Source organism: Choristoneura fumiferana, chromosome 13 (assembly GCF_025370935.1).
Source record: "Choristoneura fumiferana chromosome 13, NRCan_CFum_1, whole genome shotgun sequence".
NCBI lineage: Eukaryota > Metazoa > Arthropoda > Insecta > Lepidoptera > Tortricidae > Choristoneura > Choristoneura fumiferana.
Window position 1 is genome coordinate 20085873 of NC_133484.1, and position 25786 is coordinate 20111658.

Genomic DNA, 25786 nt, shown 5'->3' on the forward strand with positions numbered 1-25786 from the left:
AAAAAAACGTACTATTACTTATTCTGCGGTTTAACTGACAGAAGAAAAAATACGTGTCCGATTTTTTTTTAAATCTAACTGGTGGACATGTTTTTAAGAATCTAACCTATTATACAAAAACCGCTTGTTTAAGGCTGTGTTTCCACCAGAGATGTACGAGGATGTGTTGCGAGTGATGTGTTTTTCATTGACCAATAGAACGCTTCATTTACACACCTCGCACGGCACATCACTGGTAAAACCGCTGAGCGGAGCGAGGAGAGGAAAGTGAAGTGTAAAGCTGCGTTTCCACCAGAGATGTGCGAGGATGTGTTGCGAGGAATACGTTTTTCATTAACCAATAGAAACGCTTTATTTACCTTTTCTTGCTCCGTTCAGCGGTTTCCACCAGAGCGGCGCTGTGAAGCCTAAAAGTATTAGGGAGTTAAATAGCTAGGTTAGATAGCATTCTATAGCAATCTATTAAAGTTTATACTTGGTTAAAATTCTAGGTAATTTAAGCTGTAAATAAAAGCTGTGTTATAGATAGTAAGATTTATTGTGACCAAAAATATTAAATATGTATAATAGCTAAATATATATTATTTTTTAATTAAATTACTTAAGATGCCGAAAGAAATTTTGATTTTCCTTTCTCTTTTATATTAGGGTTCCGTAGTCAAAGAGCAAAAACGGTACCCTTTAGATTTGCCATTGTCTGTCTGTCCGCAGCTTACCCCAAAGGCTTTTAGTCATAGAAAGCGAGGGAAGAAAGGTAATATACTCTTAGGTAGCATATCATGAATGTACGACATAATAATCATTCTGACATAGCTGAGCCCTCGCGTACTTTATAAAGGACCAATTAACACTAAAAAAAATAACGGCCGAATGTATGTACTTTATACAGGAAAAATTGTTCATTGAATAAAGAATTCTAAGAATTTTGAAATAATATCCAAAATATCAAAGCGTCGTCAAGCACGTCTACTTAAGTACTAAGTTTGTTAAGAAATGTCAGGGCAGAATGCAATACTAGCGCCACCACATTTTGTGTTTTATTTTAGAACTAATGAGGTGCATGGTTGTCAACGAGTATCGATCATGTTTATTAATTAGCAAGCTATCTAGTTCAGCAGATGAACTGGGTCTACCTATCAACAATATTAAAAACGGTCAAGCGCTAGTCGGTCTTGAGCCTAATCTGCAAAGAATGGATCTAATCGGTTACCAATACCTACCAATAAATAAAAAGATCAATACGCATAATGAATAGAAACACGTTACGTGTCTTTTGTCTGTAGATAATACATTTTGACTGACAGCCACTTCAGTTGTCCCAGACAGAGTAGGTATGTTAGTTTTACGATATATGTACCTAGTATTATTATCAATTTATCAAAAAGATAAATTCTTAGGGTTATCTCTACTACTAAGCAAAGAATACAAAACCTACTAAAACTGATGACCTTGTTTCTCTGAAAACACTCGTTTAAGAGAAGTCTCTTCGTTCCATTCAACATACAAATAAAATAAATAAAAATAAAAAAATTGTAAATATGGACTAGATGTAATTATCTATACCTGTGGTTTTTTAGATTTTCATATAAATAGAATTATAGGAGCTCAAAAGTCGACAAAAACAAGATGTCAACTTTGCACGAGAACTACAGACTAATAAAGCATTTTTACAAAAATCGAAACACAGGCATAGAAAATATAATGAATATCTTGATTGTAAAATGTCATTGATTTCTGTGCTATACTTTTCGTAGAATTTGAGGACAACGAAACCCAAAATTCAACCGCTCAAATCTTACCCTAGCCTACAGCTATCTCGATATAAATTACGGACGTCGTTGCGGAAGGCATGGGGGGGACGGCTGCGAGCGCTTATGTCAAGAGCGATAAAGACAGCAATATCCCAAACGAATACCTAACGAGGCCGCGCGGCCGGCAGGGAAACTTATTTTTATGTTGGCAATGTCAACTTATGGTGAGCCATAAATCTACTCACGTTCTATACGAGCAAAAAACGGCAAAACATTCACGTTTTTTGTATGGGAGCCCCCCTTAAATATTTATTTCATTCTATTTTTTTTCTTTATTCAAGTTTCTGTGTAAATATCAAGTGTCTAACTATTACGACTCAAGAGATATAGCCCTGTGACAGACGGAAGGACAGACAGACAGACAGCGGAGTCTCATTAATAGGGTTCCGTTGGCACCCTGTGGGTACGGAACCCTAAAAATTAAACGCGTCAAAATATGAGTAGGGGGCCGTGTCGTAACGCCGTACCGCCATGGGGAACTTTAACTGACTATAGGTATTCTTCATAAAATCATCATCATATCAGCCATAGGAAGTCCACTGTTGGACATAGGCCTCCCCCATAGACGTCCAGTTACATCGGTTGGAAGCGTCAACCCGCGACTTTAACCAGGTCATCCGTCCATCTCGTTGGTGGACGACTTACGCTGCCCTTGCCGATCCGCGGTCTCCACTCGAGAACCTTTCGGCCCCAGTGACCATCTGTTCTAGCACGCTATATGGCCTGCCTATTGCCACTTCAACGAGCTAATTCCCTTGGCTATGTCGGTGACCCTTGTTCTTCTACGTATCTCCACATTTCTGATTCGATCCCGTAGAGAAACCCCAAGCATATATAGCTCTCTCCATAGCTCGCTGAGCAACTCTGAGCCTATTTATAAGACCTAGTGAAGCACCACGTCTCGAATTCATCGAAAAGAAAAAATATGCCTTCAATATTTTCCAATAGTCTAACTGCTGGACTAATTATAATTAGCACTAAGTATTAGCCTATTCCATTAACAGTCTTTGGATTTTCTTAGCCTAATAAAGTGACGCCTGGTGTACTAACGCGTCCCTCCTGGCTCCTGCTGATCTGACGCAATGACAAACTAGTCCTTGCGTACAAGTAGCCGATGTCACTTACAGTCCCACAGTTTCCTTCTTAGTACCTTGTCGTTACTGTCCGCTCTCCGGCACTAGATAAATTCAAATTTATCTTTTGGTCGAAACCAAAACTCATTTACATTTGTTTCGCTAAAATACCTACGGAATCTTCAAATTGTAAATTAATTTTCACGCTTATCATCGACACAGCCTCGGACGCGAGTTTTTCATCTACTTCAGTTTCACTTGACTAAACAATAACTTCAGCTCTACCATTTATTTGTAAGCTGTGCGAAGTTAGTTATAAGGTTCAGAATTCAACTGAGATAAAGACATATATTTTAAAATGATAACGACCTTTTGATCTATAGAAGATCAGTATAAGTTCAGAAATTGATCCGCTTAGACCGATTTTAACGCTAACATGTAATACATAGAAAGCTATTTACAATGGTGGTTACAAAAAGTTACAATATTAATTCATTTGAAGACGGTGTAGAAATGAGTGGTTATAATAAAACAGGTGTTAAACGCGCGTACGGCTACGAGGAAGCCCTAGAATTGACAGGTAAGTTTTTTATTTTCCATGCTTTCATCATAATTTTATTATTCGTGAGCATCTCAAATATAAATTACATTGTATAATTTATATTTTCTTATATGACGTTAACTCAGATACAACTATCAACTATTTTCTGCCCAGAAAGCAGGTCATTTACATGGAAGTGATCTTGATAGACTTTGCTATCAAAGTGCCTTCTCTAAAGAAGGCACTTCTTCAATATGATAAAATATTAAACATATGTAAAACATTCAAATTAATAAAGAAGAACTCACTTTTCCGAAAGTGTATATTTTATAGGTACTTATAATAATAATAATAATAATAATAATAAAGCCTTATTCTCTGACCAAAAGTAGTAGGTATTGTAAATATGTATTCGGCAACCATTTTATTGGTCAGGTTGTCTTGGGCATAGGCCTCCCTAGTTTCTTCCACTCTTCCCTGTCATGGGCTAATCTTCTCCATCCTTTCGGTAAGTCATCTTCCCATCTTTTTATTGGCCTTCCTTTTCGTCTTTTCCATTCCTACAGGTACTTATAGAGAATAGTAAATTTAGTATCCCGTCCGGTGATCATGTATTTAAAATATTATCCGTCTCAAAAAAATCTTAGATTTCGTTGAGTAAGCGTATTGCTGATAAAACGTAAATTTTCTACGTAAAAACGTAAACGTGTATTATTCTTTTATCGCGGTAGAAAATCTTTCTAAAAATCTTAATTTTTAATTGCTTTATTATTATGCATTTAAAAGAACCTTAAGGAAATTTTATACCCAGAGGTACTAACAATTAAATGTTACATTTAAATGAAATACCTATAGGAAAGAAGAAGATAAATGCATGGACACCTAGTTAAGTACCTTTTCGTCATAGGTACTATAAAAAAATATCAGTGACGTTAAACCGACAAAGTACCTACCTTCTAAAGTGGTCGCATAATCGCTGAATGCTCTCACAGTACTGTGATGATTGTTTTACCGCCATTATCTCATCAGACCTTGTAATAGTTAGCCAAGCAAGATCACTTTGATGTAAATGACCTGCTTACTGGCCAGAAAACCGATTCAATTTTAATTCCACTGCCCATCATACACGTGATTAAGGTTGCGAGTCCATTTTGGCCCGTCGTTGTCTTTCAAACTATGGTGTGGGTACGGGTAGTACTGAGTAAAGTTCATACATCTCTGAGTTAGTCGCTCGACTGGTAGGTCTGGGCAACGAAATTGATCGCAAAATTAAGATGGTTGTACGAGTAATAGGAATTTCAGTGTTATAGTTTTCCTTGAAATTTTGATATACTTTTTTCTACCCACCGGTTTAGATTTTAGAGGGGGGGGAAGCTCGATTTTAATGAAAATTTGCACTTTAAAGTTGAATATTTTGCAAATATATCACTGAATCGAAAATTTGTTTTAGCAACCCACTAATGATTTTAAAAGACCTATCCAACGATACCCCACACTACAAGGTTGGATGAGAAAAAAAAATCACCCCCACTTTGGCTTTGGCTGAGCGAAGACCAAAAGATTCCTACAAGCTTTTTACATTAGATTTTCCAATAGGCAATGGCAAATACAACATTTGCCTGATGCTGGCCTGCTTCGTGGTCATTATGGCCATGGGGATCGACATCTTCGGCTTGGGGATCATCGTCACCGCCTCCACCTGCGACCTCGGCATGACGCTGCAGCAGATCGGGGTGCTGTCTTCCATGCCGTTTGCTGGTAAGTCCTGGTCGTTTTCTGTGGTTACTTGGATCGCTCACCGTTGTGGCCCAGAATGTACCAAGCATTCGGTGCCGGGAAGGTGGGCTGCTTGGTGGCTACGAGGAGTGTTTCTGCTGACAATTGCTGGGTGGATGCTGAGAAGAACCCCATTTCAGGACGGCCAACAGTGGAACCCACACACTCAAGAGCCATGCGAACTCTTGTGATTTCTACGCGCCTTATTCATAAGACGCATTTTCCAAGACTTACTCGTAACAAAAGGTTCTCCAAGCACTGCTATCACCCCTTTCCTTTAGAAGGGAGCTCTAGCAAGATTTAGCCGAAACTAGTAAGACTGGCGTCAGTTCCCAGACAAGCCAGCGCATGCCTGGGTTATTTGGTTTAAATGAAGCCAACCAGATTAATTTAATTCTTGGATTATTCTTGTGATGCACACACGCTGGAGTTGTGGGGTACGCGGGTGGCGAGTGGCTTGAATATCAGGGCAGCATTTTTTCCCGCCAATTCTGGCAGCCAAGCGCTGGGTTGCCTTGAAAAACCGTTTATACGAGGCTAATATCAAGCCAGCGCTGGCTGCCAGTGATAGGTACATGCAGCCAACACTTGGATTCGTCTAAACTAAATCTAGACTTACGCTAGAGCCACGAGGAGATTCGACCGCTTCACTCCCTATTAACTGACTTTTCATCACACTTGCTCATAAACAGTGTCGTAACATGCTGGCTACCTTGGTTGCAACCCCCCAAATAAAACCCTCGAACTTAATATGCTTTTCATGATACCCAAGGTCGGTAAATGAGTCATTGCCCGTACTGATACTGCTGCGCTCGCAGCAGAAAAACCATATGCACCCGTACGTCAGGCGCATGCTGCGGGAGGGGGAGAGTGGCGCTGCCAAGAGTGCAGCCTTAGGTATCGGCAATATTTGGAAGAATTATAATAATATTTTTTCTTTAACAAATATAAAATTTTACTCGTAAATGTGATGAAAAACATGTCGCATGGGCGGTACTAGAATTACGAACATCGACTCACTAAAGCCCCCAGTCTCCGACTTCGGGCTTCTAATAGACTCTCGTTCGTAATTTCTTATTTACCGCCCTTAAGACACAATGTACTATTGTAACCACTGATTCCAGGCATAATAGTGATGTCGTATCCCTGGGGATACCTGTCCGACACTCGTGGCAGGAAGTTAGTGCTGATGTGTGCCATGTGCGGTAGTTTCGTTAGCGCAGCGTTGAGCAGCTTCGCGCCCAACTGGCAGGTGCTGGCTTCTCTGCGGTTCATCAGTTCAGCTATGTAAGTAAAATTTCGACATGTCTACCATATTAAGTCCTAATGCCGCACGGTTTCCTCCTGCAAGGATAGGGCTAGGTCTAAAGCTCTCATGCAGGAGAAAAATAGTTACGTTTCTTTATTTCTTTATTTTTAATTTTACACATACTTCCTTACTTCCGTACTTCCTTATTAATAAGTATTATAAACACGAAAGCAACTCCGTCTGCCTGTTTGTCAACTGTTCACGCTCAAACTGCTGAATCGATTTTGACCGTGGGAAGTAGATTATAAGACATCCTGGAAAATTGCATAGAATCGCGGGAAACAGCTAGTTATGTATAAATTTCAGCTGTATATCCATTACTGTAATTGAGATACAGCCCTGTGACGGACAATCTTCCGGGTTCCGTTTATCACTCTTGAGTACGGAACTCTAAACATATTATAAAATAGTAGAAGAACGAACGTCGACCCTGTCCTAATGTCAAGAATTTTACACAAACTTGAAACAATTACTACATTAGCATAGAAGTAGAACTTGACAATGGCACTTGTAAAAACAAAACGTGCGCAAGCGCGTCTTGAATACGCTGATACAGCTGCTGACAGCAAATACGAGCTACGTTATCTCGACCTTGTGTCTCGGCAATAAGATGGAATGAAACAATGATTTGTAAATAACTTGAGTTATTCTGCTTTAACAATTTATGGAATTAGTAATGAAACAAATGAATGTAGGTATGTAGCTAGCAAAATCATTAAATCTGACATTACCTAATTAGAATTGAATTCGGACTTCATTTACGTTATATTATGAACAACAATCGTGCAATATGTCATGTGTCTTGATTTAGCGCTAGTATCGGCATTTTTAATCCTACGTTTATTTAAAAACATAACTTTATTTTTCAAAGTCAAAGTCAAAGTATATATATATTATGCTGTCAATCTATTACAGATCTTCAAATAAAGCCCTGTGACAGACTGACAGTAGAGCGGCATTAGCAGGGTTCTGTTTGTCATTCTTCGTATACGGTGGCCTTAAAAAAAATTGCGCAACCATTTCTACATGTCATCATCATCATCATCATCATCATCATGTCAGCCGAAAGACGTCCACTGCTGGACATAGGCCTCCCCCAAGGCTCTCCACTCAGACCGGTCTTGTGCTTTCCGCATCCACCGCGATCCCACGATCTTACATTCTTATCTTTCTACATGTGATATAATATAATACAATACACAAACAAACATTTTGTATTGCATGCCACAAAATCAGTAGCTACAATTAGGTAGTTAACACAAAGATAAAATGCAGGGTAGACAATATAGGCTCCTAGTATCTTTTCTTATGAAGCGCCAATCTGAACAGTTTCTCGATGGTTTTAATCCCTGTTCACTCCCTGAAACAGAATAGAAGACTGACTGCCAACCTTGTTCTTTGAAAATAAATATGTTCTATTCTATTAAAAAAACTTTCAGTAATGAACTGGCACTTGAAGAAGAAGACAATAGATATCTGTCTGGCGGTGACAATCGGATCGTAGGACTGAGTGTCTACACGTACTTCGTATTTAGGTCAACGGGTTTCCTCAATCAATTGTATGTAAAAATGATAACACTTGACGAGTTCTGTCTAGCGTACCAGATCAGTAGCGATAACTCAACAAAGGAGAACAAAATCTGGGAAGCACTCGGCATAGCTTTGAAGATAACAATGCACTAAAATGCTAAACATACCTATCTTTATCTCGAGTAGTATTTCAAGATAAACGGAAAATTTGAATGACTTGTCTCGCTTGTTGATGAAGAGATGTAGAGGATTGTAAACGAAACTAAACGAAAGTGTTTTAAAACTTTTAGTTTCAATGCCAAACTAGCTAATGTCTTCACTACAACTCCATCGGAGATCCCACGGGAATTTATGAATTCGCGATATAATAAGTAGATTTCAATAATGAGGGATAAAGTAACTTTAAGCGGCAATTACACTGAGTCGTTCGCCATGCGGCGACCGCAAAAGTGTAAAGAACACGGTAGTCGGCCACCGCCTTAATATGACCGCCGTAGTAGACGGACAGACTAATGTAAAGGCGACAGTCGTCCGCCGAAGTAGTTTGAAACAAATTCGGCGACCGTATTAGGTGAACGATGCAGTGTAATTGCCGCTTTATGTGAGTGAAGTATTTCATTGCTAGGTTACGAACCCTGTTATCTCTGTGTCTAAGTACTCGTATGTCAATGAAGCTAGAAACACACTGACGCCGGAGGCGGAGCTTTGCGGCGCGGCGTGGAGGCGGTACCAGATGTAATATTCGAGCTACCGTGAAAGAGGCCACACAGAATACCGCACCACGCTTATTTCTCGCGTGGTATTCTGTGTGGCCTATGTTGACGCCAGTTTTTATTTTTAAATATTTTTAAAAGTGTATGTTGTTGAGTATCGCCATCTAACGAGCGCTGCTAAGATTCAAATTCCCGCGCGCCGCCGGCGCGAAAAACATTTAGTCAAAACTGTTTCCCTTATTTCTAAAAAATAGAATGCACGAGCTGTTTCCTGCTCCTATCCCATTCCCTCACAACCTCAGCGAAAACGCGCGAAAGGGATGGCTATCTACGCCCTCAATCGGAAGTGGCCGATATCCCTTGAATTGGGAAGACGAAGGAAGATGGCGCTTTGACAACAGACAGTCGCAAATAACCTCCGCTGCGCGCGCCATCGCCGCCGGCGTCGCTTCGCCAAAATCAGTGAAAATTGACATTATTCTGTTGATCGAGAGCTCTCGCAACACGAATTGTGCACGTGCAGTGAATGTGTAGGTGTTGAAGAGGTGGAATTGTCCAGCCTGAGCGACCCAGGACTCCGGACCCAGCCCATCATTCTGCCCTCCTAACCTAATCAAATTATTGGGCACATCTCGCAAAAGGTAATTTTTTCCTAATAAACCTACAGTCCACCCAACTCCTTTAAATGCAATGGCAGCTCCATTAGCCTCTTGCACGTTAGCTCGAATATTAAAAGCGGTACCGCCTCCTCGCCGCACCACACCGCTCCGTTTTCGCCGTCAGTGTGTTTCTAGCTTGTCTTTTACACTATTTCAGCTTTCTAGGTTCAAAGGTGAGCGTTGATGAGTCAGTCATTCAGTATTTTCTTTTTATATCCTAAGAGTCCAGTTTCATTGGTCGATGGGGCTCACATTCTGGGTATGGAAGATTTCCATAACGCATGCCACGGGCTCTTATTCTAGTTTGACTAGAGCCTTTACGCTAAGATTAAGGTTTGCAATATTTATTGAATAAGCCGTTACTTCTTGGAGATCCATATGAGCCTATTACGTCTATGCAACAAATGTGTGTTCATGTAGCTTGCACGTTGTAAGAACACACACATCACACAAACCTAACTAACTAAAGTTAAATGGTTGTGTGATGTGTGTATGTTCTTACAGTGTGGAGGTGGAGGAGTTGCATAAGGGTATACGGACGCGGGTGAGCAAAGTAATTGTTCATATTTCATTAAGGTTTACATTGATTCCAGGTCAAGTGCAGCCGAGTCGGCAACGTACGCGCTGCTCGGGGAGTGCTGCGGGGTCAAAAAGCGCGCGCGCTACATGCTGCTCATAACAGCAGCGCTGATGCTCACCCCCACTCTTTATTACAGTAAGGTTCATAATCTCCATCATCTCTATAATATCCTCACCAGATAAGCTAGTGCTGCCGTCTTTAATTTTATATCATTAAGTAGTTGAAGTGACAGCAGAGTGTCATCTATTGGGCATTCGGGTGTCGAATACTAAGTATGACTTCGACCGTGTATAAAAAACCGACCAAGTTTTTTTTTCTTTCGGTCAGTTTTTATGTGGTCTCTCAGCATCATCATCATCAGCCGGAAGACTTCCACTACTGAACAAAGGCCACCTTAAAACGCCACAATGAACGACAACTCGCCACTTAACTCTCACGATGTCGTCAGTCGCCTGGTGGGAGGCCTGCCAACGCTTCCTCTTCCGGCTCGTGGTCACCACTCGAGGAATTTTCTTATCTTATCCAACGGTTATCTGTTCTTCGAGCGATGTGGCCCGCCTATTGCCACTTCAACTTGCATATTTTACCAGCTATGTCGATGACTTTAGTTCATGTGGTCTTTATTCAATATGTAATATTAGTGCATTGTTCTGCCGTCAGAATGCAGCACTAGCACAATGTCTTTTAAATGTCCGTAGGACGCCATAATATCATATTATTTCAATTATTTTTTTGGAAATAAAGCTCTATCGTTACTATTGATGTAAATAATCATGTTCTTATTTCTACGCGTATTCCAGTATGGGCCTTCCTAATAATGAAGTTGGACTTCGCCTACTCTTTCCTGGGCCTGGTCTACCGGCCGTGGCGTCTCCTGACCTTCGTGATGGCTCTGCCTCTGGGGCTGGGGGCAGCAGTGCTCTGGTACTTCAGTGAGAGTCCCAAGTTCTTGGCCAACGTGGGCAGGACTGAGGATGCTGTGGTAGTGCTGAGGAGGATGTATGAAGTCAACGGAGGGAAGGGAGAGTATCCTGTGAGTATAATAATTATACAAGGTTGTTTGATGACTTTTTTCGCTGACTGTACCTACACTTTCGTTGTCAAATCTACCAGTGGCTACCATTTCGCTAAGCAATTCAGAGAGTGACAGAAGCGATATTGAAGTAATTCTAAACATCCGCACCTAGAAAAAAGCTTTGCTATATTTATTATCCCATAAAAATGTAGGCAACTCACTCACTTCGTTCCATTCTCCATACAAACGTAGTCCCGGTTTCATTTGAAAACTAGGTAACAGAGATAGATGAAATTTTGTAATTATGGACTAGACGTAACTATCTATGCCTGTGGTTTTTCAGATTTTCATATAAATGTGTAATATCAGAATTACAGGAGCTCAAAAGTCGACAAAAAAAAGATGTCAACTTTGCACGAAAATTACAGACTAATAAAGCATTTTTACAAAAACGAAAAACCACAGACATAGAAAATATAATGAATATCTTGATTGTAAAATATCATTGATTTCTGTGCTATACTTTTCGTATAATTTGAGGAAAACCCAAAATTCAACCGCTCAAATCTTACCCTAGCCTACAGCTATCTCGATATAAATTACGGACGGCGTTGCGGAAGGCATGGGGGGACGGCTGCGAGCGCTTATGTCACGAGCGATAAAGACAGCAATATCCCAAACGAATAACTAACGGCAGGGAAACTTCTCTTAAAATCGAGATCATTATTTAAATTTCCTATCTATCGAACCTCCTAGCTGTTACCTATGATACCCCTCGTGTTGCGGGTGTCCATGTTCGGCGGCGATTTCTTCTCATCAGGTGATCTACATGCTCCTTTGCCCTCTCCCTTATACATATACTAGCCCACGGTTCCGTCCTCGTAAAGGTATGAGAAAAATAGTTTACATCCTATTCTCAGACCTACCGAATACTCGTATACACAAAAAAAACATAAAAATCGGTCAAGCCGTCTCGAAGGTGGTCACAAACATTTTTGACCCGAGAAATGTTGGTTGGTTTTATAATATTTCAGGTGCAAGAGATCACATTCTCAAGTAACAGTCTCTATAACTTGGTACCAATATGATAGAGTACGTAAATTAATTACAACTTTATTGACTTGCCCCTTCGCTATCACACGGAAAACAGCTATGTCGTTGCGTAATATATTTATACATGGTATCAATTGTACGTAATGGCACATGGGTATGTAATTTATTGAATCAGGCGTTACTTTGCGGAGGTCCATATCAATGAATGAAAAGAATTTCTTTGCTCACCCGCGACCTTATGATAGCTAAGTTTATTAAGATTGTTTTTTTTTGGAATCTTTTAATAAGAAACAACACAAGCTTAGATATGAGGTGCATAGGAGAAATTCGTGTCTGTATCGTTGTCCAGCGGTGGTGTAGCGGTATAGCACACGGCACGGAATGCCGAGACCTGGGTTCGATTCCCAGCGCTGGTCTTATTTTTTTGTGTTTTTCTGTGCATCTATATTTCAGTTTGTATTTTCGAGCTAAGTTTATGCAAAATATGCGTGTTCATGCAGTTCCTCCACTTCCACACTGTAAGAATACACACAAATCACACAAACCCATCTATCACCACCACCACACTACACTGACCCGTTTCGAACTCAACCAGAGCTCATCTTCAGAGCAACACAGACAGAGATTGTTGTGGTTTGTTAGTCTAACATCTGATAGCATGGTGTACAGTTGAGTTGCTTGACATGTGTTTCTATTCAATTAATGACTTTCTGAATTATTATTAAACTAATGTATTCCATAAGATTGTATAATATTGTAATTGTAAATTAACCTTAGCTAATTTTGCGCCAATAATTGGATAATTTAATTTAATTTAACGAATATAAAATTGTAAATATAACATTTCTACGCCGATGAGGCAGGAATGACGCACTTAATGTAATTCGACCATCTTTTGTACCATATTCTAAGAAATAAACAGATTATTATTATTATATTCTTTATCTTTTTTTCATTCTTAGGATTAGGTTTTTATAGTTTGACGACCAGATGGCCTAGTGGTTAGAGAACCTGACTACGAAGCTTGAGGTCCCGAGTTCGATTCCCGTGTCGGGGCAGATATTTTGTATAAAAAATACGAATGTTTGTCGGTCTTGGGTGTTTAATATGTATTTAAGTATGTATCTATCTATATAATTATATTTATCCGTTGCTTAGTATCCATAACACAAGCTTTGCTAAGCTTACTTTGGGACTAGGTCAATTGGTGTGAATTGTCCCGTGATATTTATTTATTTATTTATAATAGTTCTAAAAAGTAAAATACAGAAAAGTACTTACAAAGTAAAAATATTATAAAAACCTAACCAAGTTTGCCGCCGGTAACGGGGCAGGGCCCAAGCTATTCGAAACGCGTCAGTGTGGTGTGGTGGTGGTGGTGATAGATGGGTTTGTGTGTTTTCTTACAGTGTGGAGGTGGAGGAACTGCATGAACACGCATATCTTGCATAAGCTTAGCGTCATAAGGTCGCGGATGAGCAAAGAAATTATTTTAGTTCATTCATAGGTATATGTGTGGTATATAATGTAGGTATCGAATTCACGTTATGTGCAAGTAGACGGATTATATACGTTGCACTTGGTGTAAAGAGAAAGTATTATGTTAGTTGTAACTTTTTTGGCTTGGATTTATCGAATGTCTTTTTGTTTTTAGGTAAAAGAAATTTTCCTCGAAGAAGGCACCAAGGAAGAAGTGGGTGTGTTCTCCCTTCGCTCTCTCTGGATGCAGATAGCGCCTCTCTTCAAGCCCCCTCTCTTGGGGAGGACGTTGTTGCTCTACTACTTGACCTTCGTTGTTTACATCGCGTAAGTATTTGTTCTCATTATTCTAGGCGTCTTTCATGAGTCTTGCACTCATGACAATTTATCGATTTGGAGAGAAAAGTGGCTCGTTGTTTAAGACAGCTTTCATTGCCTATCAGAAAAACCAAAAAAAATTTTAACAAAAAAGTAAAACCGACTCCAAAAAAAATAAAAAAATAAAAAATGGAACCGACTACAAAACCCTTGACAATATTTTTCTAGGTAAGTAGGTACGTGCTAGCTCGAAGTCGGTGACTCAGCACGAGCCAGCAGGAGTGGGATTCACAATAGTCGTCTACTTCACCTACATACTATGGGTTTCAATCCCACCTGCTGGGTCGTGCTGAGTCACCGACTTCGAGCTAGTAAGTACCTACTTACCTAGAAAAATATTTTCAAGGGTTTTGTAGTCGGTTCCATTTTTTATTTTTTTATTTTTTTTGGAGTCGGTTTTACTTTTTTGTTAAAAAAATTTTTATTTCTCACTTTTTAGTGATTCGTAGCCAAAGAACATCTCACAACTATTCCATTAAGCCCAAACACGACTTAGTTACGTTGTTTTATAACAGAGTTCCGTCGCCTACCTTCTGGCTTCAGCATCAGATCAGTTCGAAAGAATCATTAACTTAAAGCTTCTTCTTAGTTGCTTATCTAGGTAAGTATATTAATCATGATAATTTAAATTTAACCCGTGAAATACTTGTTATTGATAGTAGTAGTTCCGTTGGTCAAATCTGGTCTTCATCCTCAGTTCCACTTCACCAAATTATGATTTTCAAGAGCAAATGCACGAGTTACTGCTAAATATATCCAAATTACCATAGGTGTCCCTACAATATTTGAAGAGTTCCCTCGATTTCCTTAAGATCCGATCATCAGATCCTAATTTGCTGCTTATGGGACCTAATTGAAAGCATTCCTAGACGAACTCAAAAAAAAATTTTGAAATCGGTTCATAAATGACGGAGTTCTGAGGTAACAACATTAAAAAAAAAATAAAAAATACAACCGAATTGATAACCTCCTCCTTTTTTTGAAGTCGGTTAAAAAAGTAGCCTGAAATAGTAGTTAAGTAAGTATATTTTTTTAATTTCAAGATTAAACAGAGAGACTATTTTATAAAAGTGCGTGTCGTCACACGCAAGTAGCGCCATAACTACTGCAAAGAGAAAAAAGAAAATATGTAAAGATTTCACAAAATATCACAAAATTTAATTTGAATATTATAAAGATAAAGATAAAGATAAAATATTTTATTTGGTTATTTCAGGTAAGTACCAAGAAAATCCATATTTAGGCTCAAAACACTACTATGTTGGTTAAATGTTAATATTAACGTATTAACAAATTATTTAACACAATTTAAAATGTCAGATTAGAGTTAAATTTAAAAATAAATAGATTTAAAAGTAAAAACATAAAAAATGAAAATTACAATTTTGAATTGTTTTTTTTTTCTTGTTTAAACATTGGCAGTATATAATTTATAATAATAAAGCTTATATGGCACAATTCAATTGTCAAATATCGTATTGACTAAACGGAATATTTTGACGCGCTTACCATGATCGGCTGAAACGCATGTTTTTGGCAAAATCTGTTGACAATTTCAAAAGGGGAAAAGGTTAAGAATTTTGCTTAAAGTAATCTGTGGGTTTATTTTTTATTGTTTATTTTTGTACAATAGTGAATTACAATTATGTAAATTACGACATACTTTGGCGTCTGAACTGTATTGGGCTTAAAAAGACTTGTAAAAGGTAAAACAATAGATATTTACTATGTACATTTAACAAAACATACGCCGTAACTAAATTTTCCGTCATGTCTAAAGCGCGTTATAGATAATTTAGATGTACATTTATTGAAGTGTCAGAGACCTACCTATATACATACACTACCTTTTGTCCCGCGGCTTCGCCCGCGTGGAGTTCGGTTATCGCGCGCTGTTCCCTCGGAAACTGTGCATTTTCCGGGATAATAAGTAGCCTATGTCATTCTCTGGCCCCTAAACTATCTCTATGCCAAAAATCACGTCGATCTGTCGCTCCGTTTCGACGTGAAAGACAGACAAACATACAAACACACACACTTTCGCATTTATAATATTAGTATGGATTATATATACTTTTATACCAGCTTTAATATCTGCCACAGCGGAGCGTGCAAAAATATCTGACACGTCCTTCCGGCCCTAGAAATAGAGTCGTATCAGATATTTATGCACGCTTGTTGTGTCAGATATTGAAGCCGGTAAACTGTATCCAGTCGTATTTTTAGGGTTCCGTAGCCAAAATGGCAAAAACGGAACCCTAATAGTTTCGCCATGTCTGTCTGTCTGTCCGACCGCGGCTTTGCTCTGGGACTATCAATGCTAGAAAGCTGTAATGTATAAGTTTTTGCACAAATATATAAGTATGTAAACTATGCCGACAAATGGTACAATAAAAAATTCAAAAACATTTTTATAGAGTAACTCCCATAGACGTAAAGTGAGGGTGATTTATAGTGTGGAGTATCGTTGGATAGGTGTTTTAAAACCATTAGGGCTTTGCTAAGATGATTTTATGATTCAGTGATTTTTGCGAAATATTAAAGTGCAAATTTTCATTGAAATCGAGCGTCCCCACCCCCCTATAAAATCGAAACGGTGCGTGGAAAAATTTGAAAGAATTCAGGATGATAGTCATTATATCAAACTTACAAGCAAAACTATAACGGTTTTCTTGAGAATTATTAGTAGTTTAAGAGTAAATAGCAGCCTAAGGTATAAAATATACGTAAACTTGGAATATTCCCTGCAAAATACGAAATCCCTAGAAAAACATTATTATATTTTTTTTATAGCTACTAGACTCCGGAGTTCGTAATAGAGAGCGCTGCTGTGGGGCTACTACGAAACTCGAAAATTCGTATCGTACCGTCCCTCTCACACCCGTATTAAACATATTTTATAACAATTCACAACAATTATTGGATTCAGAGAAAAAAGAGTTATGACTAACGATTATTCTGACAAACATTATTCTGACAAACATTACATTCGGACTTCTGATAAGTATGCGAGCCTATATGGGCCCAATATTAGCATCAGCAAGACGGCAAGATACTAAGTTCAAACTTTGCACCTTGCTTTGCAGACTTGTGAGCCTGATAACGCTCACAAGTCTCTTAGCCGCCATTTACGACACAACGGACGGCGATTCATCATCATAATCATGTCAGCCGAAAGACGTCCACTGCTGGACATAGGCCTCCCCCAAGGCTCTCCACTCAGACCGGTCGTGTGCTTTCCGCATCCACCGCGATCCCGCGATCTTAACCAGGTCGTCGCTCCATCTTGTTAGAGGCCTACCGACAGCTCGCTTTCATCCGCGGACGCCATTTGAGAACCTTCTGACCCTATCGGCCATCGGGAAAGCGATTAGTCCGTCCTATTATAAAACTGAGGACGGCACAGACAGAACTTGCCCTAGCCCATATTTTGTCAATCTATAGGCGCGAATCTGTATGCATAAGCTGGTAAAGATTGACGACTGTACTAGTTAGAGATTGACGACTGTACTAGTTAGAGAACCTGACTACGAAGCTTGAGGTCACGATTCGATCCCCAGCCGGGGCATATATTTGTATGAAAATACGAATGTTAGTTTTCGTGTCCCGAGTGTTTAATATCTATTATGTTTATTCGTTGCCTAGTATCCATGCACAAGCTTTGCTTAGTTTGGGACTAGGGCAATTGGTGTCAAGTGTCTATCAATCAATCAATCAATCAAATACTTTATTTTACATAAAAACATGGTCTAGCTTTACGGTAAAGAAAAACATTGTGAGGATTTCTGCACAAACCTGCTAAGTAATACAATGGTGCGTGCGAAGTTCAATCCGCACTGAACTATGGCTCAAGCCATATGATATTGGGATAATGATGATTTATTTTAAGAAAATTGTGTTGTTCCGTATCCAGGAACAACAGTTTCGCGATCATACTGCCGACAATCTTCAACGTTTTCTTCACGTCGTATGAGACGAGCGTCGCTGGCGCAGGGTTCTGCGACCTCTTCGCTATGGGCAGCGACAACTCTACAGCCGTCGAAGAAGTCAGCACGGTAAGGGGATAATAAATGACTACTTAGTGAAAATGCTAGCAATCCTCTCTTTGAGAGGTCGGTTAAACCTAACTGCTGCTGCTGCTAGAAGGAGAGCTAGTTTTACGAGCGTATATTCGCTGGGTGCGAAGTACTAGGTGGGGGTAATGAAATATATCGCAGCGCTCATAGTGGCCAAAAGTAAAAATAATGTAGGCTATGTCATCTGTCATATGGGTCACCTAAAATTAGTAATAGATGTTTGTCTTATGATGCAAGCTTGAATTATGTAACACTGTCCCTGTTTTGTTCTTAATTCCTCTACATCCCGGACATGTCCAGCAGATACCAACAATTTTCCTTTTTGAAACCGTTTAATGAATACTCACTGTACGATATTCCTATGACTCCAAACGACTCACCGCTACTGTCCATCCACCGCCTCGGGTTCCAAGGGCTTAGCAAACGGTCCAGGGGCTGTCTTCGGGCTGAATATAGCGTACACAGGGGTCCAAGGCACTGGTAAACGTATCGTCCAAGGGGAAAGAGTCCTCACAACGCACACACGGCACAGGAATAATTTTTATGTGTTTGCCACGCGTGCAGCCAACAGATTACTTTCGAAGCAAGAACGCAACTCTCCTCGTATATCCGTCGGAGGGCGCTGAGGTCGCGCTGGTGTTGCCATCCCCAGAGGAATGGCGGCTTCCGAACAGGAAGCAGAAAATCGCTAGAAGACCGTAGGGATACCATACATAAAAAAAGAACGATCTTCCAACTTGTGTTGTTGTCTCATCACATAAACTTATACATAAAAATATTAACAAAAAAATAGTGTTCCGGTACGGAACATGCCGCTCACCTTAAAAGGACTAAGTTGCTTTTAACCAGAAAGAACAATAAAGTTATTAAGGAAGTAAGACTAAGTTTAAGTACATATTAAGATTAAGTTATAACGATTGCAAATTATTATTCGATAGGAAGTGGGCAGATTTTAACAACGGGGCGTTTGTAAAACGTGTTCCCTGTTTTTAAAGTTACCACGCGAGTAACACCATCCGAACCCGGATGAAGAGCATGGATGCGCGCGAGCCTCCACTGTAACGGGGGGAGCTGGTCGTCGCGCACCACCACTACGGCACCCTCGCGCGCCGCCGCGCCGCGCGCCTGCAGCCACTTATGGCTCTGTTGGAGCTCGTGGATGTACTCACGACTCCACCGTTTCCAGAAATGCTGAGTACACTGTTGCACCCAGCGCCAACGAGTAAGACGGGTTGGATTTTCATCCGTCAAGGAAACGTCCGGTAGAACAGTCAATGGTTCTCCCACCAAAAAATGGGCCGGCATCAGCGGGAGTGGATCCGTAGAATCCGAACTCATTACGCATAGCGGCCGTGAATTTAAGACTGCCTCAACTTGGCATAAAAGTGTGTGCATTTCATCGTACGTCTGGGTACGCGTGCCGACCACACGGTGCAAATGGTGTTTGAAACTTTTCACTCCGGCCTCGACGAGGCCCGCAAAATGGCTTGCATATGCCGGTTGAAAATGCCAAGTGATACCTTGCTGAAGGGTTTGTCTATTTAATTCGCTTTGCACAGAATCGTTGCGTAAGAAGCTGTACAAATCTTTGAGGTAGTTGTTGCAACCGACAAAATTACGTCCACAGTCCGAAAAAATGTCCGTACACAAACCTCGCCGTGATATGAAACGTCGCAAAGCGGCGAGAAACGCCTCAGTAGAAAGGTCTGAAACTATTTCAAGATGTATGGCCTTTACACTCATACATACGAACACGGCGACATAACATTTAACAATTTTTGCGTTACGCACATTGTTAGCGCGCACGTAGAAGGGACCTGCGTAGTCGACCGCGGTCTTAACAAAGGGGCGCGCGGGCCGCAGGCGCGGCGCGGGCAGCGGGCCCATGCGCGGCTGCGTGCGCGCAGGCCGGGCACGGAAGCACGATATGCAGCGGTGCAAGCGTTGTCGCACGATGTCGCGACCCGATAAAATCCAAAACCGCTGTCGTAAAATATATTGCACTGACTGGGGCCCGGCGTGCAAATGACTCACATGCGCATCGTCAATAATGAGGTCGGTTAAAGGGTGTTTCTTTGGAAGAATCAATTGATGTTTTGACTCGAAAGGTAAAAGTGACTTATGAATTCTTCCACCTACACGTAAAAAGTTGTCTTTATCCACGAAGGGTGTAAGACGTCGCAAATTATTTGAGGGTAAATTTCCTCGCGATATATTTTTAATATCTTCAGCGAAAACGGAATGTTGTACCAACTGAATTAGTCGCTTTAGCGCGAAATTATACTCGGGAACGGTAATGCATTTCGGGAACGATACTATAATCTGTTTTGATAATTTGTAAAATCGAAAAATTAATGAGGTAACTCGAACAAGTTTACCTAAGGTTGAATATCGGGAAATAATTTCTACATCCTGTATAGGACCAGTCGTAGTTGCGTTCGCCGTTAGAGGTACTATAGTGCGCTTTTCTTCGTTCGTCGTAGGGATTTGTTTTGTAGAGGGCCAAGCGGATTGACTCTTTTTTAGCCACGCAGGTCCGTGAAACCACATGTCGTGCTGTAAGAACGCAGAAGGAAGCATACCTCGCGAGGCCGCGTCGGCCGGGTTGTCAGCCGAGGGTACGTGGCGCCAGCACGCGGCCGGCACGCAGGACAATATTTCGCTAGTTCGATTTGATACGAACGTTTTCCATTCGTGCGGCGGCGCACGGAGCCACGCTAACACGATAGCGGAGTCGGACCACGCATAAATCTGATCGCGATCTATGCGGCCGTCATAGGTTTGAGTTACCTTTTGTACGAGCCGTGATAAGAGCACGGACGCCATTAGCTCCAGTCTCGGGATCGTCAGACGCACGCGTAAGGGAGCGACACGAGTTTTTGCCATGATGAGAAATGTACTGACGTGACCTTCGCTATCTGTCAGGCGTAAATAAACGCACCCCGCTATAGACCGCTCAGAAGCGTCTCCAAACGCATGAATTTGAATAGAATTTAAACGCGTAAAAATGTGACGAGGAAATGACACTTGAGATAAGAGTGGTAACTCGTTTATGAAAGATGCCCATGCGTTCACAATATCGACGGGCGGAGCCTCGTCCCAATCTACGTTTGCGATCCATAATAACTGTATTAAATACTTCGCATACAAAGTGACCGGCGATAAAAATCCGAGCGGGTCGTAGATTTTGGCTATCTCGGAAAGAATAACCCTTTTTGTACATTTGTCTGTGGTGACCTGTACCTTAAAATCAAACGTATCAGAATTGGGGTTCCATTGAAGCCCGAGAACCTTAACCTTTTGATCGTTCTCCATTGCCGCGAAAGGAACGTTCTCCGGCCGCTCACCGTGAGAACCTGGCGGCAGCACTGCAGCGAGTATCGCTGGCGAGTTGCTGTGCCACTTGCGCAGTTCAAATCCGGCTGTTCCACAAATGCCGATCAGCTCCTGTTGTAAAGCCAGGGCCTTGGACTCTGTGTCCTCGCCCGAGACCACATCGTCTACAAATACCGAGTTTAACAGCACGGGAGAAGCGAGTTTGAAACGCGAAGCTTCGTCGCGGGCTAATTGTTGTATCGTGCGTAACGCGAGAAATGGCGATGAGTTAACACCGAATGTGACAGTCCGAAGTTTATAGTCTTGAATAGGTTCTTCGGGCGATCGGCGCCACAAGATACGCTGATAATCTCTATCGCTCTCCCTAATTAAAATGTTTCGATACATTTGTTTGATATCTGCGGTAAACGCGATGGAATGAATTCGGAATTTTAAAAGTACGTCAACGATGTCTTGGTGGAGCTTTGGACCCGTTAACAAAGCATCGTTAAGCGAATGCCCACTTGTCGATTTACACCCGGCGTCGAACACTACTCGGGTGCGTGTTGTCTCACTTGACTCCTTGACCACGCAGTGGTGCGGAATATAATAGTTAGGACTCAGTGTATCGCCTTTCACGGGTTCCATATGATTTAAATCGACGTACTCCTGGAGGCACGCGTGATAGTCCGCTTTCAATTTAGGATCACGTTCGAGTCGATACTCGAGTTTTCTAAACCGCGCGAGTGCGATTTGCCGCGACTCACCGAGAGGGGGGCGCGTCGGGCTTGAACGGGAGCGCGACCACGTACCGTCCGGTCTCGTCGCGGGTTTGCGTCTTTTGAAAAAAGGATTCGCATATTTGTTCGTCAGGAGTGTAACTCCGCTTTTCAGGTAGCGACTCCAGCTCCCAGAACCTCTGTAGGTTGTCATTGTCGAATGAGCTAAAACAGACCTGGACCTGGAGTGGAGTCGGCACAACGGTATCAAATGACACCTTACCGAGTAGTAAGTACCCAAAAATGCTGTCCATAGCAATGGGTGAACCCGGCGAACCAGTTATTACGTTTTTTAATAGAATTTGGGATAGTATATCCGCTCCTAATAACATTTCTACGGGCTGAGGAGTGTGAAAGTCGGGATCTGCCAAAGTCAAATTATTTTAAATGTGTCCACTCCGCTTGGGGTAATGGCACGCATGGCATTCGCGAGATTAATTTAGGCAAAACTAACGCATCCACCAGTATCGCGGGATGTTGTTTACCCTTGGGGGTGATAAAGCACGACACGACACCCTTGGGTTGCACGGGTTCCGTATCGCCTATTCCGAACACTGGAATAGTAGCATGTTTACGCGGTAATCTTAGTCGCTGCGCGCAGGCTTCGGTTATGAACGTCGCCTGACTACCCGTATCAACCAGGCAGCGAACCGTTGATAGCTTAGAATCACCTAAAAATACATCAACTAGCGCCGTAGACAAAAGAACTGTGTCCGAACGCGTGCACGGCGCTCTGGCCGCGCATTTACCGTGCAGCGCGGTGGTTATCGGTAGTGGATAAGCGACCGTATTGGCGCTGCACTTCTCCGTAGGAGAGAATGAGACCGAGCGTTCGCCCTCCTCCGTATGAGGGAGCGCGAGAGCACTAGGCTCCGACGATTCGCTAACCACCGGCATTGAATGTGAATAATAATGAATTAAAGTATGATGCCGTTTATGACATGTGCGACATACAAAATTTGATTTACAACTTCTTACATCATGACCAATGTTTAAACAATTGTAACAAATGTTTTTATTTTGAACCAACGAATATCTATCGCGTGGCGACAAGTTTAAAAACTTTGAACATTTTGTCAACTGATGTTGAGCTTCACAACATACGCAATTAGGTTTGTTTTTGCTTGAACCTTGGTCACTAAGCCGAAAGTCAGCTGACACGCTAGGGGTTGGACTGACATTAGCTACGAACGAACGTCGGGCCGGTTGCTTAGGAGTAGCGTGCGGGCTACCCACATCGGAATTTGTACTTTTAGCGGACTGCCCGCGAACAGAAATAATAATTTCTTCCGCGGAAATTTCTCGTTCGAGGAAAGATATTAATGTGTCTACGTCAGGAATGTCGGATGTTTTGGTTAATGATCGTTCGAAAAAACGTCGAGTACTAATAGGTATTTTACGTAATAAAATATTTAGTAACATAAAGCTCCACTGCTTGACGGGAAAATGCATAACCTCGAGTGCTTTAATGTTTTCTTGATAGACATTAAGTAAATTTCGTACGCTATGAGGTGACTTATCAGTACATGTATCGATATCGAGAATTTTGTCGAGATGTTTTGACGCGATAACCCTCTTGTTGTCATAGCGAGACACTAAACACTCCAATGCGATGGAATAATTATCATCCGTTATTGGAATCGATTTGACAAGATTATGTGGTTCATTTTTAATCGTGAGAAGCAAGTACCTAAACTTTTCCGCGTCCGTATAAGCATTATTGTAGTGAACTAGTGATTTAAATAAATCGTAATATGACGGCCAATCCGTAGGGTCACCATTGAAAGTAGGCAAAGGCAAATTGGGCAGTTTTTTTATCATGTCCAGCTGAGTGGCCGCGAAAGGCAAGCTAGGACGGCTCATGCGTCTATGCTCTTCTTCCTCCTTCTTTAAACTTGTCAAATGCGTTACTACGGCGTAATATGAATCATTGAAATCGTTACGTATCTTAATCTGTTCCTCTTTGTTAAAACGTTTTAACTTAAATAACGTTTTTTCAATTTTAGACTGTACTTTATTGAACTTTCTTTGGTATGAAACTAAATCGGTAGTTCGCGAGCGAAACTGTTGTTCATCAGTAGCTGCGAACTGAATAGTGCGCTTGAGGTCATCGAGGATGAGTTCTCTCTCGAAAATGTCTTGTTCACACGGATTCTCCTCGTCCGCCATTTTGCTCGGAACAAAGGGCGGGATTTCCTCTTCGTTCAGCATTTACGATTACGTATTTAAAATTTAGTGTGACGAGACAAGACAACACAACTTGGAAGGTACAATCCGGATCGAATGGATCAAAAAATATATATGTACGATATTCCTATGACTCCAAACGACTCACCGCTACTGTCCATCCACCGCCTCGGGTTCCAAGGGCTTAGCAAACGGTCCAGGGGCTGTCTTCGGGCTGAATATAGCGTACACAGGGGTCCAAGGCACTGGTAAACGTATCGTCCAAGGGGAAAGAGTCCTCACAACGCACACACGGCACAGGAATAATTTTTATGTGTTTGCCACGCGTGCAGCCAACAGATTACTTTTGAAGCAAGAACGCAACTCTCCTCGTATATCCGTCGGAGGGCGCTGAGGTCGCGCTGGTGTTGCCATCCCCAGAGGAATGGCGGCTTCCGAACAGGAAGCAGAAAATCGCTAGAAGACCGTAGGGATACCATACATAAAAAAAAGAACGATCTTCCAACTTGTGTTGTTGTCTCATCACATAAACTTATACATAAAAATATTAACAAAAAAATAGTGTTCCGGTACGGAACACTCACCACCGGTCTTCAAAATGATACTTACTCATTTCGATTTGAAAACCATATTTAAATGATAACTAGCGATACAAGAACAATTATATATGTTTACTACTAATTAAAAGTTACTTTAATGGTTTCTTTCTTCATCTTTTTGTTTTACAGTAAAAGTAAAACTAAACATGAAGTAAACAAACCCTGATATAACCAAAGTAAAACACACTTTTTAAAAAAAATTACTTACCTCATTTAATTTTAATGATCAAAAATGGAATCAGAACCCTTTGTCCACCCAAATCACTGTATCACAGTAATTTTAAATTATAAATTAATACGTGATATTAGTGATTTTTGTCACAAAGTCGCGATGAAATTTCAAAACGTCAGAGCCTTAGAGCCAACTAAGTTGCGGATTCTAGGTGGCGCCGATGTCGTGCACAGAGCCAATAGATATATGTTTATTTCTTTGGTCCTTTCTGTAGCCTAGACAGCTGGACGGTTTTCAACATAGATTCGATTAAACTGTCGAACTGACATAGGGTATCTTATATTCAAAATGGCGTCCACGAAAAAAATATGGAGGAGGGATTAATTATTTCTTGAATTTAAAAAATTTGGTACCAAATGAAAGTAATATGTTACCTATAGAAACTTTAGGTTACTATTTTCAAAGGAACATCAAAAAGTATGATATAAAAAGATAGTGCTTGTTATAGCCTAAATTGAATAAAGATATTTTGACTTTGACTTTGATAGAATAGAAGTAACTTAAAGTTTAATTAAAAGTCGGGCGGGTCACATAACTAGAAGTTTTTAAGCTTCTCACGTTTTTGAGTAATAATAAAAATATATATTTTTATAATTTTTTGACTTAATAAATATACCACGCAGACACGTAAATGTGCTATTTACTTATTGAATGTTGCAGACGGAGTGCAAGAACACAATT

The 25786-nt window shown here is 40.8% G+C and overlaps 1 protein-coding gene across 1 annotated transcript; it reads left to right on the forward strand.

Moving 5' to 3' along the window:
- The first annotated feature begins 3005 nt into the window (after positions 1–3005).
- LOC141434444 (synaptic vesicle glycoprotein 2C-like) lies at positions 3006–18695 on the forward strand. The gene is made up of 8 exons (XM_074096863.1): positions 3006–3464; positions 5022–5183; positions 6326–6488; positions 10006–10127; positions 10793–11025; positions 13715–13866; positions 17831–17972; positions 18558–18695. Exons 1-8 carry the CDS (start codon positions 3347–3349, stop codon positions 18693–18695), a joined length of 1230 nt encoding a protein of 409 aa, XP_073952964.1. The 5' UTR covers positions 3006–3346.
- The last annotated feature ends 7091 nt before the right edge of the window (positions 18696–25786 follow it).

Excerpts from the sequence above, each read along its gene's own strand:
- LOC141434444 (XM_074096863.1), top strand. The coding sequence starts at position 3,347 with ATGGTGGTTACAAAAAGTTACAATATTAATTCATTTGAAGACGGTGTA. Across the intron at positions 6,489-10,005 it reads CGGTTCATCAGTTCAGCTAT|GTCAAGTGCAGCCGAGTCGG; the intron begins GTAAGTAAAATT and ends CATTGATTCCAG. Across the intron at positions 13,867-17,830 it reads ACCTTCGTTGTTTACATCGC|GAACAACAGTTTCGCGATCA; the intron begins GTAAGTATTTGT and ends TTCCGTATCCAG.